Source organism: Gigantopelta aegis, chromosome 1 (assembly GCF_016097555.1).
Source record: "Gigantopelta aegis isolate Gae_Host chromosome 1, Gae_host_genome, whole genome shotgun sequence".
Lineage (NCBI taxonomy): Eukaryota > Metazoa > Mollusca > Gastropoda > Neomphalida > Peltospiridae > Gigantopelta > Gigantopelta aegis.
This window is the reverse complement of record NC_054699.1, coordinates 15,356,495-15,372,842: the sequence shown is the minus strand read 5'-3', so window position 1 is coordinate 15,372,842 and position 16,348 is coordinate 15,356,495. Positions and strand designations below refer to the sequence as shown.

The window sequence follows — 16,348 nt, the reverse complement described above, 5'->3', positions numbered from 1 at the left end:
TATTATTTTTTTATCTAGACAGCCGTCCGTCCATTCACCTTTCTGGAAATGTATAGCCTATAACTAAAATTAATGATAAAACAAGTAGTTTTATCCTTTAACAAACATGATCACAAATCTGCTATTTAAACTCGTGTGCAGGGAAGGTCAAGACTGTAAAACTTAGTGGTGAAAGAGTTAACTTCGTTTTGGAAATGTATAATAATTAATTGGACCCTTTGCACTTTACATTTATATATAAAATATTTAGCTAATAATAGTAGCAGGTCAAAAACATTATCTGTTTTAATATTATCTTTACATCCAAATATCACTAGCTCAAGAGAAAGCTTTAAATTACATATATGCTTACATGAGTTTGATAACCAATTTAAATAATCATTCCTAAAGTTTGAACAATTTACATTTCCAAAATAAATGCACTATAGATTCTTTTCCTTCATGACAAAACGTACACGTTTCACTGTCAATTCATTTTAATTTATATGCGAAACTATTAGTAGTTAATATTCTATGAAGTATTCTATATTGGAACCATCTAAGTTTTAATTAAAGACATCTTTTCTCTTTTTAACTCCCGCAAGTCCCCAGCAGTTATTGAACAAACTGTAAACGATCTATCCATACTTAAGTATGCACACAGAATATAATAAAATACATAGCTTATATATGACAGTATACATCATTCTGCGTACATCACAATACAGTTGATCATTCCAACACAAGTACGTCAAACAAACGGATTATAAATACATGTACATACTTCAAAAGAACAAACTTCCTTAAAACGGCATTTACACAAAACCGTTCACTCTCAAACACGCTATCTTGCTCATGCACACCACAACACATAAACCTAATATATAGAGGTGTGAGATTCTGACCCCAAGCCACCGGAGTTACATAATTATTTCTAGTACAGGTTCGATCAAGATCCAAATGTAACAGGGTAGTAGTAATAATATTAATAGTTGTAGTAGTTATAATAGTGGTGATGATTACGACAGAGGTAATGGTGATGAATGAACTTAATATTTTATTAATTACACCAACAGAAAGAAGCAATGAAACACGAAAATAGTTGTAGCATATATTGACTGTAGCCTAAACCCCCCATTCACAGTATCACAAATTTAAGTATGTTGCCGATATTCAATTGTATACCCTGCGCTCAATTACAGTGATTTAAATTTGATCTCAAATACCAGATGTTCTTTTATTTCTTTCCATCAATATATGCTCATATTTGTTATTAATATTTACTACTACCCAGTAATAATTTTTAAAACAATTGAATTAAGATATATCGATCTATTTCGAAGAAAGAAATATATGGAATAATAATTTAAAAAAATAAATAATATAATATTAAATAAATAAATTTTTAAAAAAGGGAGTTATGCTCATTTAATACTAGCCAAGAGAAATATAAATAAATAAATATTTGACTAAAGAATGACTAAATAAATAAATTAGTCAATCAAGGCACCAGCCAATCGATCAATCGATTATACCATAGTATTGAATATGAGCTAGCAGGAACACACTCCCGTCAGGACAAATTATGTTCTCTGTTTTAATGGTTATTGCCAAAAGTGGTCTAGATTCTGAGAAAGAAATACGCATTCCAGAAATAAGATGGTGTAGCCATCTTGTTTTTTTTTGGCCTTGCCATCCACAAGAACTGCCCCATCCCGTATTCGTACTGGTTATTCCATTAGTGTTCAATTGCATAAAAACCTAGAAGGCATTTTAGTAAATGTGATTACTAGATTAACCCAAATAAAATGTATGAACCAAATGTAATGGTTATTATAATTGGTTATTAAGCTTCACAATTTGTTACATTTGAACTAGATAAGTTATTTTTAAAGTGCAATGATCATCAAAGTAAATGATCTGTTTTCCAGTTTGCCTACCGGTCCCGTGTGCGACCATGCGTGGTGTATGGCGGTGCCGACATTGGAGCACAGATGCGAGACCTCGATCGGGGAACTCATCTCCTCGTGGCAACGCCCGGACGTCTTGTTGATATGATGGAGCGAGGGAAGATTGGCATGGATTACTGCAGGTAACTTTGTAATTGATGAAAATTATTGTACTATTGTTATCTCACCTTTTACCATGTAAAATTTTTTGATATAGGTATTACTTTTCCATGACAGAGACGGCATCAACTTCTGCGTGAAAAGTTTAGGCCTTTAGATATGTTTGCAAACGGTATTAGTCCTGTATCTGTGCACCAAAACATTTATGGTAGGAGAAATATTTAATACTGTGAATTAGGTTTTGGGGGGGGGGTTGGGTTATGAATTAATTTTTTATTCCCATTATTGCATTTTTAAGTGTTTTTCAAATAGCTAAACATAGCAGCATTGGATAGAATAAGTATAACATTTAGCAGATTATTGTGGGAAAAGTTGTTGATAAAATCCCAAGTCTATGATTTGATTGAAGAAGATTGCTAGCTTTTCCCCAATGTGAAATGGGGTAGTGCTTGTTAGGTTTAAGTGGGTTGTAGGATTAATTGCCATTTGTTGTGAGGGGATTTTCTATGCATTCTGTGCACCAGAAGACATTTCTTACTTTTGGTTCCCAATGCCAAAAATGTCCATGTTTAGAAGACAATTTAAGATGTAGGACTCTAGCAGACATTTAGCTTGAACCAGATGATGCTTGAATTCCTCGAATTGAAAATCCTTTTGGATGTTGAAAATATTACTTCTACTACTGATGGTTCTATTATGTTCAGGAAATTTGTATATGAACACACATTGTTCAAATAGAATTGTTTTTCAAACAGCTAAACACATTTTAGGCAGAGCATTGGTGGAAAGTTTGTTAGTCTTATCACTTAATTTAGGAAGATAGTCAGTTGGTCCCCAACTAGTGTAAAATGTGTGTGAGTGGGTTTTAGGGATAATTTTCAAAGTACTTATTAATCCCCCACCGGTCCAACCAGAGAGAACTCTTTATGTTTCGTGTCGGTCTGTCCCACAAATTTTTCCGAACCTTTTTTCCCCACAATGTCTTAAACTATTGAGCTGAAATGTTTGTATGGCTTTTAATAAGTTTTATAATGTACCGTTACAGATCAGACTTTTATTGTGATTTTCCATTATTTTATTTTAATGGCCCTTGAACTTGGGGAATATGAAAATAAAAATCCAGACTTTTCACAATGCCTCAAGATTTTGTGTATAGTTTTATTATGTACAGTTACAGATCAAGGTTGACTTTCATTGCAATTTACCCATTTTTGACAGTCATGGCCCTTGGGAGATACAAAAATATGTTGGCCCCACAGTAGTGGACATGTATTGCTTTATCACTTCACTCAGAATAATTGTTCTTTTTGTGCATCCATTGCATTTCTTATGTTAGGTCCCCAGAAAGAAAAAGGGTTTATAAACTGTATGCAGTTGATAGAAGATTTTTTAAGATATAGGACAATATCAGAAAATTCTAATTTCAAATGAACCAGATGATGCTTGAATTCCTCGAATTGACAGTCCTTTGGATTTTGAAAATACTATTTTTACTACTGATGGTTCTATTATATTCAGAAACTTTGTATTGAACACGTATTGTTGTTCAAGTAGTTAGTCGTGCATTTGTTACTTCAGGAGAGATGCAGATGTGGCATACGTTAATTTGGCATTAATTGTGTGTGTGGTGTTAAAAAAGAAGTGTGGTTTTGCAGATTCTTGGTTCTGGATGAGGCTGATCGTATGTTGGACATGGGTTTTGAACCACAGATCCGCCGAATTGTCGAGAAAGATACCATGCCACCATCTGGAAAACGCCAAACACTTATGTTCAGTGCAACCTTCCCCAAGGAAATTCAGGTTGGTTTATAGTTCTCAATGAGAAATCTACATGTAGATTGTAGTTTAAATATTTGTGTAATGCATTTTGTTTCAATTAGTTGTAAATGTTGGGATGTTATTTTGTGGATTTTTATCAGCTTATTTTTGTGTATAAACCAATTTCACAATATAGACTTATTGAATCTGGAATGCAGATAAATGAACTTTGATTATGTTGTATAGTTTTCATCTTTTTATAGTTCATTTCAATCTTTTTTAAACATGGGCGTGGCATCAGATTTTTAGGTGGTTAGATTTATATGAACTTATATGGAAATTGAATTTGAACCATGCACCTATTGTTATCGGGATTAGACACTACAAGTCAATAATTCTAGCTTAATCTTTAGGTAAACAAACACAAACCCCAGCTGTTTATAGCAATTCCTAAACTGTAGGAACAGCTCGTTAACTAGTGAAATTCGATTCTAAATTTTTATAATCTATAATCGATCGATCGGTAGAGCTCAACCAGTTTTTGATTATCATTATAATCGATCATTGAAACATCTCTACCACAGAGTGATTAAAGGGACATACCCTAGTTTTTAAACACTAAGACATATTTTTCACCATTTTGAGATAACTGAAACCAAACATTACTTATATTTTATTGTTTAGATTATCCATTTCCATACAAGCGAAGTGTTTGTGGTCATCTTGGTGTTTCTAATACCACAAAATGCAGTTTTCATAATTTTAAAAACATGTGCGTTTGAGAAGTAACTCACGGTTTAGTTTATTTTAAAGGGTATTTTGACGTCACAGACTCTTGTTTCACTCTGTTGTATCCAAATTTGTTAATAGGTTTGTAAATGAACCAAACTTATGGGTTGAAACTAGTCTAGGTCAAAATTATGCCTTTGTGTTTAAAAACTAGGGTATGTCCCAGATTGGTGGCAGCAAGTTTTCACATGATATATATGGTATAGAAGCTTCAGTTATATTGTATTTTCCACAGGTTTTGGCAAGTGTTTTATGCTGGGTGTCTTGAACTGATATATATATATATATATATTTGTTGATCTGTTTAGGTGTTAGCCCGAGATTTTCTTGAGAACTACATTTTCCTGGCGGTTGGTCGAGTGGGTAGCACGAGCGAGAACATCACACAGAAGGTCGTGTGGGTGGAGGAGAATGAGAAGAGATCATTCCTGCTGGATCTGATCAATGCGTCTGGTTAGTACTAGAACTTCTGTTTTTAGGGTTTATAATTTGATGTCTGATTTGGGGGGGGGATTTGGAATACGAATTTAGTTGTTAGGTCAAAGACCTAAAGCCAAAATGAGCTAATTTCATACTACTCATGTTTGGACAAATAATTAAGTCCAAATAATAAGTGCTCGACCGAAAGGGTTTTAAGGTGATTTGAGCATTTTAGACGGGCTGCCAAAATAAAGTGCGTCGGACTGTTTACAAATAAATAAATTAAAAAATAAAATGGAATAAAATTTTGAATGCCGGCCAAAAAAATTTAAAGTCCGACTAAGCCCTTGGAACGGTTGGCAACTACGGGGACGAGATGAAGTGTCCAATTCCAAACGTCCCATCCCCTAGCTCCATGTTGTGGATCCCGACCTCAGTGCCGTCTTGGAAGCGCTTGAAGGATCCTTCGATGACGCCTCCCGGCAGTGAGGCCGTGTGTGGTGTGTCCCCGACTAAGTACTTCGAGTACTGGCCCTTTATCTTCGACACTGCGAGACTCCAGGCGGAGAAGTCCCTGCCTCGGGCGGAGGCGGAAGGCCGGGCCTTGGCTGGCTGGTCACTCGGAGAAGTGACGGCCTTCCGTTTTGCAACACCAACATCTGGGGTGGGGGTCTCGACGCGGACACAAGCGGAGGGGTTGGAACGGAAGACGCTGGCCGTGGAGTCTCGCACATGGCGGTGTTCAATCCTGGCGTCGAGCTGGTCAGTCTGCGTTGAAACAGCTGGCTTGTGGGGGTGGGGGCGGCGTCGCAGGCGGGACCGCCGCTGGCGGTTGAGCCGCCAGCTTTGTTCCCCCCTGTGCACGTTTCCTCCTCCTCGTCCCACTTCCCTTCCTCTTCTGAGTGACCGCGTCGCCATACACCAAAGTCACAGTTGCCGTGATCCGGTGTAAGCGACGCGGTACTCTTAACAGCTTCCCGTAACTAACAAGCAGTCCCCCCAGGTGGGGGGGGGGCAACTCGAGAGCACATCATTGGTAGTGGCAGCAGGTTTCCTCATTCTCTATACAGGGTCAAAATGCCACATAAACATAATTTAAAATTTTGATTTGAGGGTTGAGATGAATTACTTTCAGGCCCCAAGTCGCTGACCTTGACTTTTGTGGAGACCAAGAAGGGTGCAGATGCCCTGGAGGACTTCTTGCTGAAGGAGGGTTTCCCGGCAACCAGTATCCATGGTGACCGATCACAGCGGGAGCGAGAAGACGCTCTGAGGATTTTCAGAAATGGAGAGCGCCCAATTCTGGTTGCCACAGCGGTATGTTTTAGATAACCCTGCCAGTAATTGGTTTAAGTTTTAACTTTTTATCTAATGGCTGTGAATCTTTAATCAAAAGTAGGAATGTGGCAACAGCAAGTTTTTTTTCTGGAGCAGTGGATTGTAGGATCAGTTGCCTTTGATGGACTTTTTTTTTACCCCAGTGTCCTAATCATTGCTCCACAACTGGTACATCAGAGGCTGTGGTATGTGCTGACCTGCCTCAAATGCACATTCATGATTCCTTTCTGGTTGCTCAGTAAAATTAGCCTATATGCTACAGCAGTTTTCCTATCGCTGTCTTTTCGACATTTTGAAATAACTGAATAGCCAGAGTTAAAAATAAGCTTAGGTATCGTTAAATAAATTACTTTGTAATAATGGCCGATTAAATAAAATTGTTAAAATATGTTAAAAATTTCTTCACCTTTACTCCGCAATACATTAGGACGAAATGTAACAGCATAATTAAAATAAATCCATGTTAATTTGTCAGTTTTACAAACTATAATTTGTGAATATTTAACCTGAGATGAACCACATGATGCTAGAATTCCTCGAATTGAATGTCCTTAAGGGATATTGAAAAGAATATATTAATATCTGATGGTTCAAGTGTTTCTCAGGTTGTCTTTTTATACGCCCATCTATGGGTCGTATTACAGGGCACAATATTTCATGAGAACCGCCAATCTGTTCTGTTCGCGTGTTGGTTACGCAACTTTAAAATCACGAGAACCGCCAATCAGTTATGTAGTGAACAATTACATTCTAAAATTAAAATTACCATATATCAGTAATGAAAGTGAATATTTGTTTATGTTTTTAAATACATTTGAACCACCAATGTAACACTGAACCGTAGTTCACGTGTTTTAGGATTAGGTAGGCCCAACTCGTCAGTTATACAACAACTATATTAGCGTACCTGAACAAACGGTTACCTAAGTAAAACACGCGTGAACTGACGTTTGGTTACCTAAGATTTTGAAATGTCCCCTGTATTATGTTGTCAGTATGTCTGTTAACTTTTTGTTGTCGAACCTTGCATACAGATGTATACAGGACCATCAAATCTCACATGTAGGCAGTGTTTGAGATTAACGGTATCCCGATATCGCGGGGATACCAGAATTTAATTTTGGATACCAGACTTTAAGAACCCAGTATCCCACCGGGATGCCATATAATACTAAATTCTCAGGTGGGATACCAGATTTTGAATACTGGGATACTGGCCAAAAAATGTAATCTCGAACACTGGTAGGAACAACTTGGGATGACTGTGTCACATGCTACTAGGTCACTTTGACCTACTTTTCACGGTCTACTGTACATAACAGTAAATCTTTGTCCGGACCATATCTTGCATAAAGGACCATCAAACGGGAACAACAACTGTTCATCCATCCAGTTGCAAAAATTTCACCTAATTAGAAATGACATTCATTAATATAGATATGGTTTTCCATCACTCCTGATGGGCGTATCATGCACCTCACCCAAACTCTTGTTGTATTTGGAATTTCTGGTCAAATCTCCTCTGTAGATGTAGATCTACCTTAAGGGTGTATACTATCAAGCCAAATCCCATAGACAATAATAAAGTGTGGCTAAAACTCCTACCTGAAGCATCAATTGACATAAAACACCACAGATATAAATACTACCACCCCTCGCCCTTAAAATGAATCGGGGGAAAAAATGTGAGGTGAAGCTGCTCATTTCAGAGATGACGGGTAGTTCCGCACAAAATTTGAATACTTTTTTTTTTTTTACAGGTACCCCAAACATGTTTCAAGCACAAAGCTACTTGACACAGTGGTACTAGATGAAATAAAAGTGCATAAATGTTTTTGCTCAGATAAACTAATTTTTTTTACAACCAACACACTCATATTTATCATCAATCACAGGACTTGTGGTGTTAACATCTCTATCAAAGGTTCGGTGCACCTTGAACTTTGGCCCAGCCGGAAGTTATTTGGTTTAGTACTACCTTAATGGAACAAGTAGTAATAAGATTATTCGTAGATGTAACAGAAAATATTGTTTTCAGTTATATAACCAACTCTAAATGTTATTCTGTTAAACCTAATCCTGTCGGGTTTTTTAAAAGGTTAAACAGTTTCCTGGTCTTTTCTAATCATTTATTTGGTTTGGATAAAACATTTTATTTAAAAAAAATTCTTATCAATTAGCAACTACTCCTCAACATTTTAAAATGGTGTTTAAGCTGAAACTACTAGCATAGCCAATCATGATGCGATAGTCACAAAATTGTCCTTATAGTAGCTCATGGGATAGATATTCCCAATGTGCAACGTGTTCTTTGTTTCTTTCCCTAATTGTAGGGGCGGGACATAGGCCATTGGTAAAGCACATTCACTTTGAAATCGATCCCCGTCAGTGGGCCATTGGGCCATTGGGCTATTCCTTGTTCCAGCCAGTGGCACCACGACTGGTATTATCAATGGACGTGGTATGTGCTATCGTGTCCGTGGGATGGTGCATACAAAAGATCCCTTGCTACTAATGGAAAAATGTAGCGGGTTTCCTCTCTAAGACTACACAGTGTTCGTAGCGGTCTTTAAATTCCTTGAAAAGTCTTTGAATTGTAATAAGTCGTTAAATTCACACAAATCATAGCCAAAGCAATGATATCTTTTACAGTGCAGGCATTTTATATTTTCCAGTTGCATGGTTTAATCTGTCATGATGCGTGTTAAAGCTAAAAAAAAATTACCATGGACAAAAATGTAAAAAAAAACTAATTTGGTATTTTTATCGCATTCTAGTCTTTGAAAGTCTTTGAATTTGTTTCGTCTTTAAAGGCTATGAACCCTGCTGAATGTCGAAATTACCATACATTTGACATCCAATCTAATTGTTTATATGGTTTTGATGTTTAGGTAGCAGCACGAGGTCTGGATATACCCAATGTGCGACATGTCATCAACTTTGACCTACCCAGCGACATAGAGGAATACGTCCACAGAATCGGACGAACTGGGAGAGTGGGAAACCTGGGTGAGTACTGATGTGATGGATGTTACTTAACTGTAGTTGTATCATTGTCTTTCAACTTCCAACTCGTGACCCCTGACAAAACGGAACTGTAACAATATTGTCTTGCTGGGGTGGGGCAGGACATAGCACATTGGTAAAGCACTTGCTTGATGTGCGGTCAGTTTAGGATCGATCCCTGTCGGTGGCCCCATTGGGCTATTTCTCATTCCAGCCAGTGCACCCTGACTGGTGGGATGGTGCATATAAAAGATCCTTGCTGCTAATTGAAGAGAGTAGCCTATGAAGTGGCGACAGCAGGTTTGCTCTCTATATCTGTGTGGTCCTTAACCATATGTCTGACGCCATATAACCGTAAATAAAATGTGTTGAGTGTGTCGTTAAATCAAACATTTCTTTCCTTCTCTTGCTGAGGCAGTGTTGGAGTTGCAGTGGATTGCATGCTTGATTGCCGTCAATAATGACTGGTATATAAAGGCTGTGTTATGTGCTTGATTGCCGTCAATAATGACTGGTATATAAAGGCTGTGTTATGTGCTTGATTGCCGTCCTTAATGACTGGTATATAAAGGCTGTGTTATGTGCTTGATTGCCGTCCTTAATGACTGGTATATAAAGGCTGTGTTATGTGCTTGATTGCCGTCAATAATGACTGGTATATAAAGGCTGTGTTATGTGCTTGATTGCCGTCAATAATGACTGGTATATAAAGGCTGTGTTATGTGCTTGATTGCCGTCAATAATGACTGGTATATAAAGGCTGTGTTATGTGCTTGATTGCCGTCAATAATGACTGGTATATAAAGGCTGTGTTATGTGCTTGATTGCCGTCAATAATGACTGGTATATAAAGGCTGTGTTATGTGCTTGATTGCCGTCAATAATGACTGGTATATAAAGGCTGTGTTATGTGCTTGATTGCCGTCAATAATGACTGGTATATAAAGGCTGTGTTATGTGCTTGATTGCCGTCAATAATGACTGGTATATAAAGGCTGTGTTATGTGCTTGATTGCCGTCAATAATGACTGGTATATAAAGGCTGTGTTATGTGCTTGATTGCCGTCAATAATGACTGGTATATAAAGGCTGTGTTATGTGCTTGATTGCCGTCAATAATGACTGGTATATAAAGGCTGTGTTATGTGCTTGATTGCCGTCCTTAATGACTGGTATATAAAGGCTGTGTTATGTGCTTGATTGCCGTCAATAATGACTGGTATATAAAGGCTGTGTTATGTGCTTGATTGCCGTCCTTAATGACTGGTATATAAAGGCTGTGTTATGTGCTTGATTGCCGTCAATAATGACTGGTATATAAAGGCTGTGTTATGTGCTTGATTGCCGTCAATAATGACTGGTATATAAAGGCTGTGTTATGTGCTTGATTGCCGTCAATAATGACTGGTATATAAAGGCTGTGTTATGTGCTTGATTGCCGTCAATAATGACTGGTATATAAAGGCTGTGTTATGTGCTTGATTGCCGTCAATAATGACTGGTATATAAAGGCTGTGTTATGTGCTTGATTGCCGTCAATAATGACTGGTATATAAAGGCTGTGTTATGTGCTTGATTGCCGTCAATAATGACTGGTATATAAAGGCTGTGTTATGTGCTTGATTGCCGTCAATAATGACTGGTATATAAAGGCTGTGTTATGTGCTTGATTGCCGTCAATAATGACTGGTATATAAAGGCTGTGTTATGTGCTTGATTGCCGTCAATAATGACTGGTATATAAAGGCTGTGTTATGTGCTTGATTGCCGTCAATAATGACTGGTATATAAAGGCTGTGTTATGTGCTTGATTGCCGTCAATAATGACTGGTATATAAAGGCTGTGTTATGTGCTTGATTGCCGTCAATAATGACTGGTATATAAAGGCTGTGTTATGTGCTTGATTGCCGTCAATAATGACTGGTATATAAAGGCTGTGTTATGTGCTTGATTGCCGTCAATAATGACTGGTATATAAAGGCTGTGTTATGTGCTTGATTGCCGTCAATAATGACTGGTATATAAAGGCTGTGTTATGTGCTTGATTGCCGTCAATAATGACTGGTATATAAAGGCTGTGTTATGTGCTTGATTGCCGTCAATAATGACTGGTATATAAAGGCTGTGTTATGTGCTTGATTGCCGTCAATAATGACTGGTATATAAAGGCTGTGTTATGTGCTTGATTGCCGTCAATAATGACTGGTATATAAAGGCTGTGTTATGTGCTTGATTGCCGTCAATAATGACTGGTATATAAAGGCTGTGTTACGTGCTGTCCCTTCTGTGGGAAAGTGACTATAAAAGAGCCCTTCGAAAAAATGTATCGTGTGTTTCTTCTGAAGACTTTTCAAGATTTTTTACATGATTACTTAGTGTTCAAGTGATTGTCATCAAATAAACTATCTTCCATACAATGTAGTATTCATAAAAGACCACATGATGATACAAAGCCTCGCACTGATCTACAGACATTGAGGATATACTTGATATTTTCTGATGGTCGGATGTTTTTATATCATGGAAAATATCAACCGAGTGTTAATTTGTATTTATTGAAGCTCTGTATAATAATAAAAACAAGCGTAGCAAATTCTATTTATCCTATACCCCGTCTGTAATTTCCAACAGTTTCCAGCCACCCCAGTTAATGCTAAAGCAATAATTAGATTATAAATAACATTGATAATCAATCAAGTATATTAATGTTTCAGACAATTTCGTATTACAAACATTTGAAGTTTAAAACTCGTTTGTATCAATGGAACTATTTTTCGTCACTGGCAAGTGGTTTCATTCAGGTCCGCATGGTACGGCTCCGTTAATAAATTGTTACGTTATTGTCTGGCGTTATTTTGATTATTTGGCTATATGGTTTAACATGTCAGCAAGGTAAATTCGTTGTAGAACTATCTCTCGGGGTATATGGCTTTTTATGTACCCTCTTTGTGCACACACAAGGTACATAAAAAGCCATATACCCCTCGTGATGCTTCTGCAACTTCTATTGTTCCTAATGAAACAAAACTGTTAGGATCATCAAATGTCTGACATAAAATAGCTGATGATTAATTCATCTGTGTTCTAGTGGTACCATTCAGCAAAACAATCTTTCATCTAATATGGTATTCCTGAATGAGTATCGTAAAAGACCACATGATGATACAAAGCCTCGCACTGATAATACAGCAATGAGGATATTCTTAATATTTTCTGATGGTCAGATTGTTTTCATAGCAGGAATTCATTCATGATGGGATGTTACTCGGTGAACAAATTGCAGTGCTCAGCTGAGATGCTTGGGTCGAAGACATCAGATCCCCTCTGGACATATTGTTTCCCCCACCCCCATCCCTTGTCGGTGACCTGCAACTAGTATATCAGATTGGTATGGACTATCCTGTGAGAAAGTGTACATAAAAAATTACTTGATGCTAATGGGAAAATGTAGTGGGTTTCCTCTAATTGTCAGTGACCAAATATTTGACATTCAGAAGCCAATGATAATAAATCAAAGTGCTTTAGTGGTGTTGATAGACAAAACAAACCTATAACCCAGTTCCTATGCATTTTTCACAGATTGCTACATAATTGTAAAATATTACAAGTTCCACAGGAAAGCATTTTACTTAATTCTATTTTTTAAGCCACACCATACTTGAATTTTAAATACCAGGGCTTGCTCTGGGTGATCAGAACATTTCGCTAAATTATCTCAAATGCAAATAAATAAAAGTCAATTATCATACAATTTTTTTTCCGCCAGATTAAAATAAAATTTGCTAACTGTTCTTAAAATTCGCCTTTAGCGAATTTGGCGAGTGGCAGAGCTAGCCCTGATTACATTACACCAGATTAGGTGACATGCTTTTGAACATCCATGGAGTAGCCAATCGGATGTCTTTAAATCATTCTGTTTGCACATATGGTACGAAAAGTCTCTGTGTTCCTCTCCAACAGATGTGTAAAAACTATTTTTACTGTTTCAGGTTTGGCGACATCGTTCTTCAACGAAAAGAACAAGAACATAGTGCGTGACCTGCTTGATTTACTGGTGGAGTCGAACCAGGAGGTTCCTCCCTGGCTTGAGTCGATGTCATGCGAGGCCCGACCCGCTGGGGGAATCACTCGCCGCGGACGTGGAAGGTTCGTGTCTGCACACTTGATTTTTTAGTGATAACCATGAAGCCATTATTAGTCCCATACCGGTCCAACCAGAGGGGTTTATAGGTTTTGTCTCTGTCCCACATATAGCTTTCCATATTTTTGGGGGTTTTTAGAATTTTTTTGAGATATGCAGCTGTGTTGCAAATATCTTTAACAGTGGTAATCCAACTTGGAATAGGGCTGGACGTAGCCCAGTGTGAAAACGCTCACTTGATACGTGGTCTGTCTAGGATGACATGACTGGTATAGCAAAGGCCGTGGTATGTAGTATCCTGTCTGTGTGATGGTGCATGTAAAAGATTCCTTGCTACTAATGGAACAAATGTAGCGGGTTTCATCTCTGTGACTGTCAAAATGACCATATGTTTGACATCCAATAGCCGATGATTAATAAATCAATGTGTTCTAGTGGTGTCGTTAAACAAAACACTTTTTTTCCCCCAACTTGGGACCTTTTTCTAAAAAGAATGTACATTAATTTCCTTTAAAAAAAACCCACATTTGTTTTATTTTGTTTAGGTATGGTGGTTCTGGTTTTGGTGCGAGAGATTACCGTCAGACGAAGAACCCGAAACCCGGCTTTCAGCAGAGTGGAAACTACCAGCAGTCGGGCTTCAACCACTTCAGTCAGTACCCCAACTATGGAGGCTCATACGGTGGCTCCTACCAACAGCCTCAGCAGCAAGGCAACGACTGGTGGGGAAACTAAAAGTGGGGTGCGGAGTCTTATCCCATCCTGTTACGAAGCTTGGTTGTTCGGCTACGCTGCCACGGTCGGGTAGGCTGGCTGGGTGTTTGTGAATGGACAATTTGGCTCCTGTCGTCGGGACTTTTCATCCACGTCATCTATTTGGCTTGGTTGCATGTTTGTTTGTTTTAAATGTTCTTCACCATTTTTTTGCTTAAATTCCTAACACTGATGTGTATTGTTGGGCAACAGCTGGAGATACCAGAGAAATTTGAATACATGACGCAGATTTTATTAATTATCGCTAGTGCTGTGTGTGCGCCGAAACTTGAATCGATGGCTTCGTGGGGTTTTTTCAATCGTGTAACGTTCCTGGCAATTTCGGTTTAAAAAAACAGGTGTAATATGTAGGTAATTTGCCATGTAAGGACATTAAAGAAAAATGTAGCTGCAGGCCTCTGAAAATGCAAAATGTGTGTAAACCATACAGGGTATCCCTTTAATTTTTGCATAACCCATTATGACGATGCAAATGATCTTATAAATTTAATGTGCAAAAGAAAAAATGGGTTAACACAAAGCTATACTTGAGCAATCACCCTGCAAACGAAACTTATCATTCTGTAAATTTTCAGAGGCGTGCTCGTCCCAAGTAATACTCATATGCCATTAAACCATGATATTAGCTTTTTAGTGCCATATGCTAGTTGTGTGTGGTAGCTAAATTGTGGATTTGCTGTGATTGTATACACACGCCCATTGTTAGGTTACATTCTACAGCATGTAAATCTGAAATTTCATTCCCGAAGTGAGTATTTTTTATCACCACATTTTAATTCTCATTTTGTTTACATGATTACACAATACTGAAGTCCATTGTTCACATTTTAAACTAAGACATTCATTTACTACTACGTGTGTATGTACGTACATATATTTCAATATACTTGCGTACACATACAGTTCATTTGTTAGCTTTTAAACATCATCAAAGACTATTACCCTATTCAAACCGATAGTCGTGTTTATGCATCAAGTTTCTGATTGTAGTTTCGGTATACACACAAAGCATTATGTTACGTTTGCACGAGTGCACGTCTTAACTTACTTTGAGGAGGCAATGAGCGCAAAGTTGGAGAATTTTGTTCTATCATTACTATAACATGTGCGTATTGAGACGGTTATAGTCAACATACTTTTAATTTAAAAACGTGTGCATGTGCATTTTATACCGGTTTTGACTTTAAAATAGTCAATTGTGCAATTAGAATTTTTTTTTTTTTTGTACTGGACCGGTGATTGAAGACATTGGTAATTTAAACATCAAAAGGAAACCATTGTTTAATAAATCAAAAGTTATCATATCTTTGCAATTTTCACGTCCAAGAGACCTGGTTTATATTTGTTTAGTACAATGAGTAAATATAAATTGTTTACAAACTGGGTTTCCTTTCCATTAAAAAATATACGCACAACTAAGATTGAAATAATTCGACATGCACTTTTTTTTTTGATGTGTGTACTGATATTTTATTTTCATATTTAGATAAATTAATTTTTATTTGTTTGAATGGCCCTGCACACTGACATATGTTACCAAGGTGTGTAGGGCCCGAGGTATATCTACGGTGAATAATGGGGGAACAACTCGCCAAAATGATAAATTTATTTCAGTATTGTCCTCACAAAGTGACTAGTGTGGAGTTGCAGCACCAGTTCTATACTCGTTATTTTAGCAGTAATGTATTGTTAATTTTCCAGCAGTTCGTTGGATTCAAGCAGTTCATTGGTGAAGTGAGAATGTAAAAAAAAAAAAAATTTAAAATGTTTTTATGTTTAAAATATTTAACTGCATTTAAAAGAAATATTTGTTGCATTTCTTTCTAAGTTAAATTTTCGTTTTTTTTAAAAATAAGTAACAATAAAAAATTAAATACACATCTTGTTTTGTTTCTTTAAACTAATTTTTAATGTCAACTCAAATGATTGGTCAAGGCACCTGTGATTTTTTTTTACTATTGACAGAACTAAAAAATAATAATTTAGGTTTCATTTGTTAGTCATTCTTATCCAAGAACTTCTCACCAATGTAATATAATCTTTTTCTTCTTTCCCCCCCCCCCCCCCCCCCCC

At 37.2% G+C, this 16,348-nt stretch overlaps 1 protein-coding gene across 6 annotated transcripts in view; it reads left to right on the top strand.

The window, feature by feature from the left end:
• LOC121371072 (ATP-dependent RNA helicase DDX3X-like) overlaps window positions 1-16,348 on the top strand; it is a 36,554-nt gene extending 20,206 nt beyond the window's left edge. For all 6 annotated transcript variants that reach the window (XM_041496739.1, XM_041496714.1, XM_041496749.1 and 3 more), the window contains 7 exons: window positions 1,911-2,071; window positions 3,704-3,848; window positions 4,904-5,048; window positions 6,151-6,332; window positions 9,245-9,362; window positions 13,350-13,506; window positions 14,047-16,348. In XM_041496739.1, coding sequence (XP_041352673.1) covers window positions 1,911-2,071; window positions 3,704-3,848; window positions 4,904-5,048; window positions 6,151-6,332; window positions 9,245-9,362; window positions 13,350-13,506; window positions 14,047-14,236 — 1,098 coding nt within the window. In that variant the 3' untranslated portion in view covers window positions 14,237-16,348. The remainder of the gene's footprint in view (window positions 1-1,910; window positions 2,072-3,703; window positions 3,849-4,903; window positions 5,049-6,150; window positions 6,333-9,244; window positions 9,363-13,349; window positions 13,507-14,046) is intronic.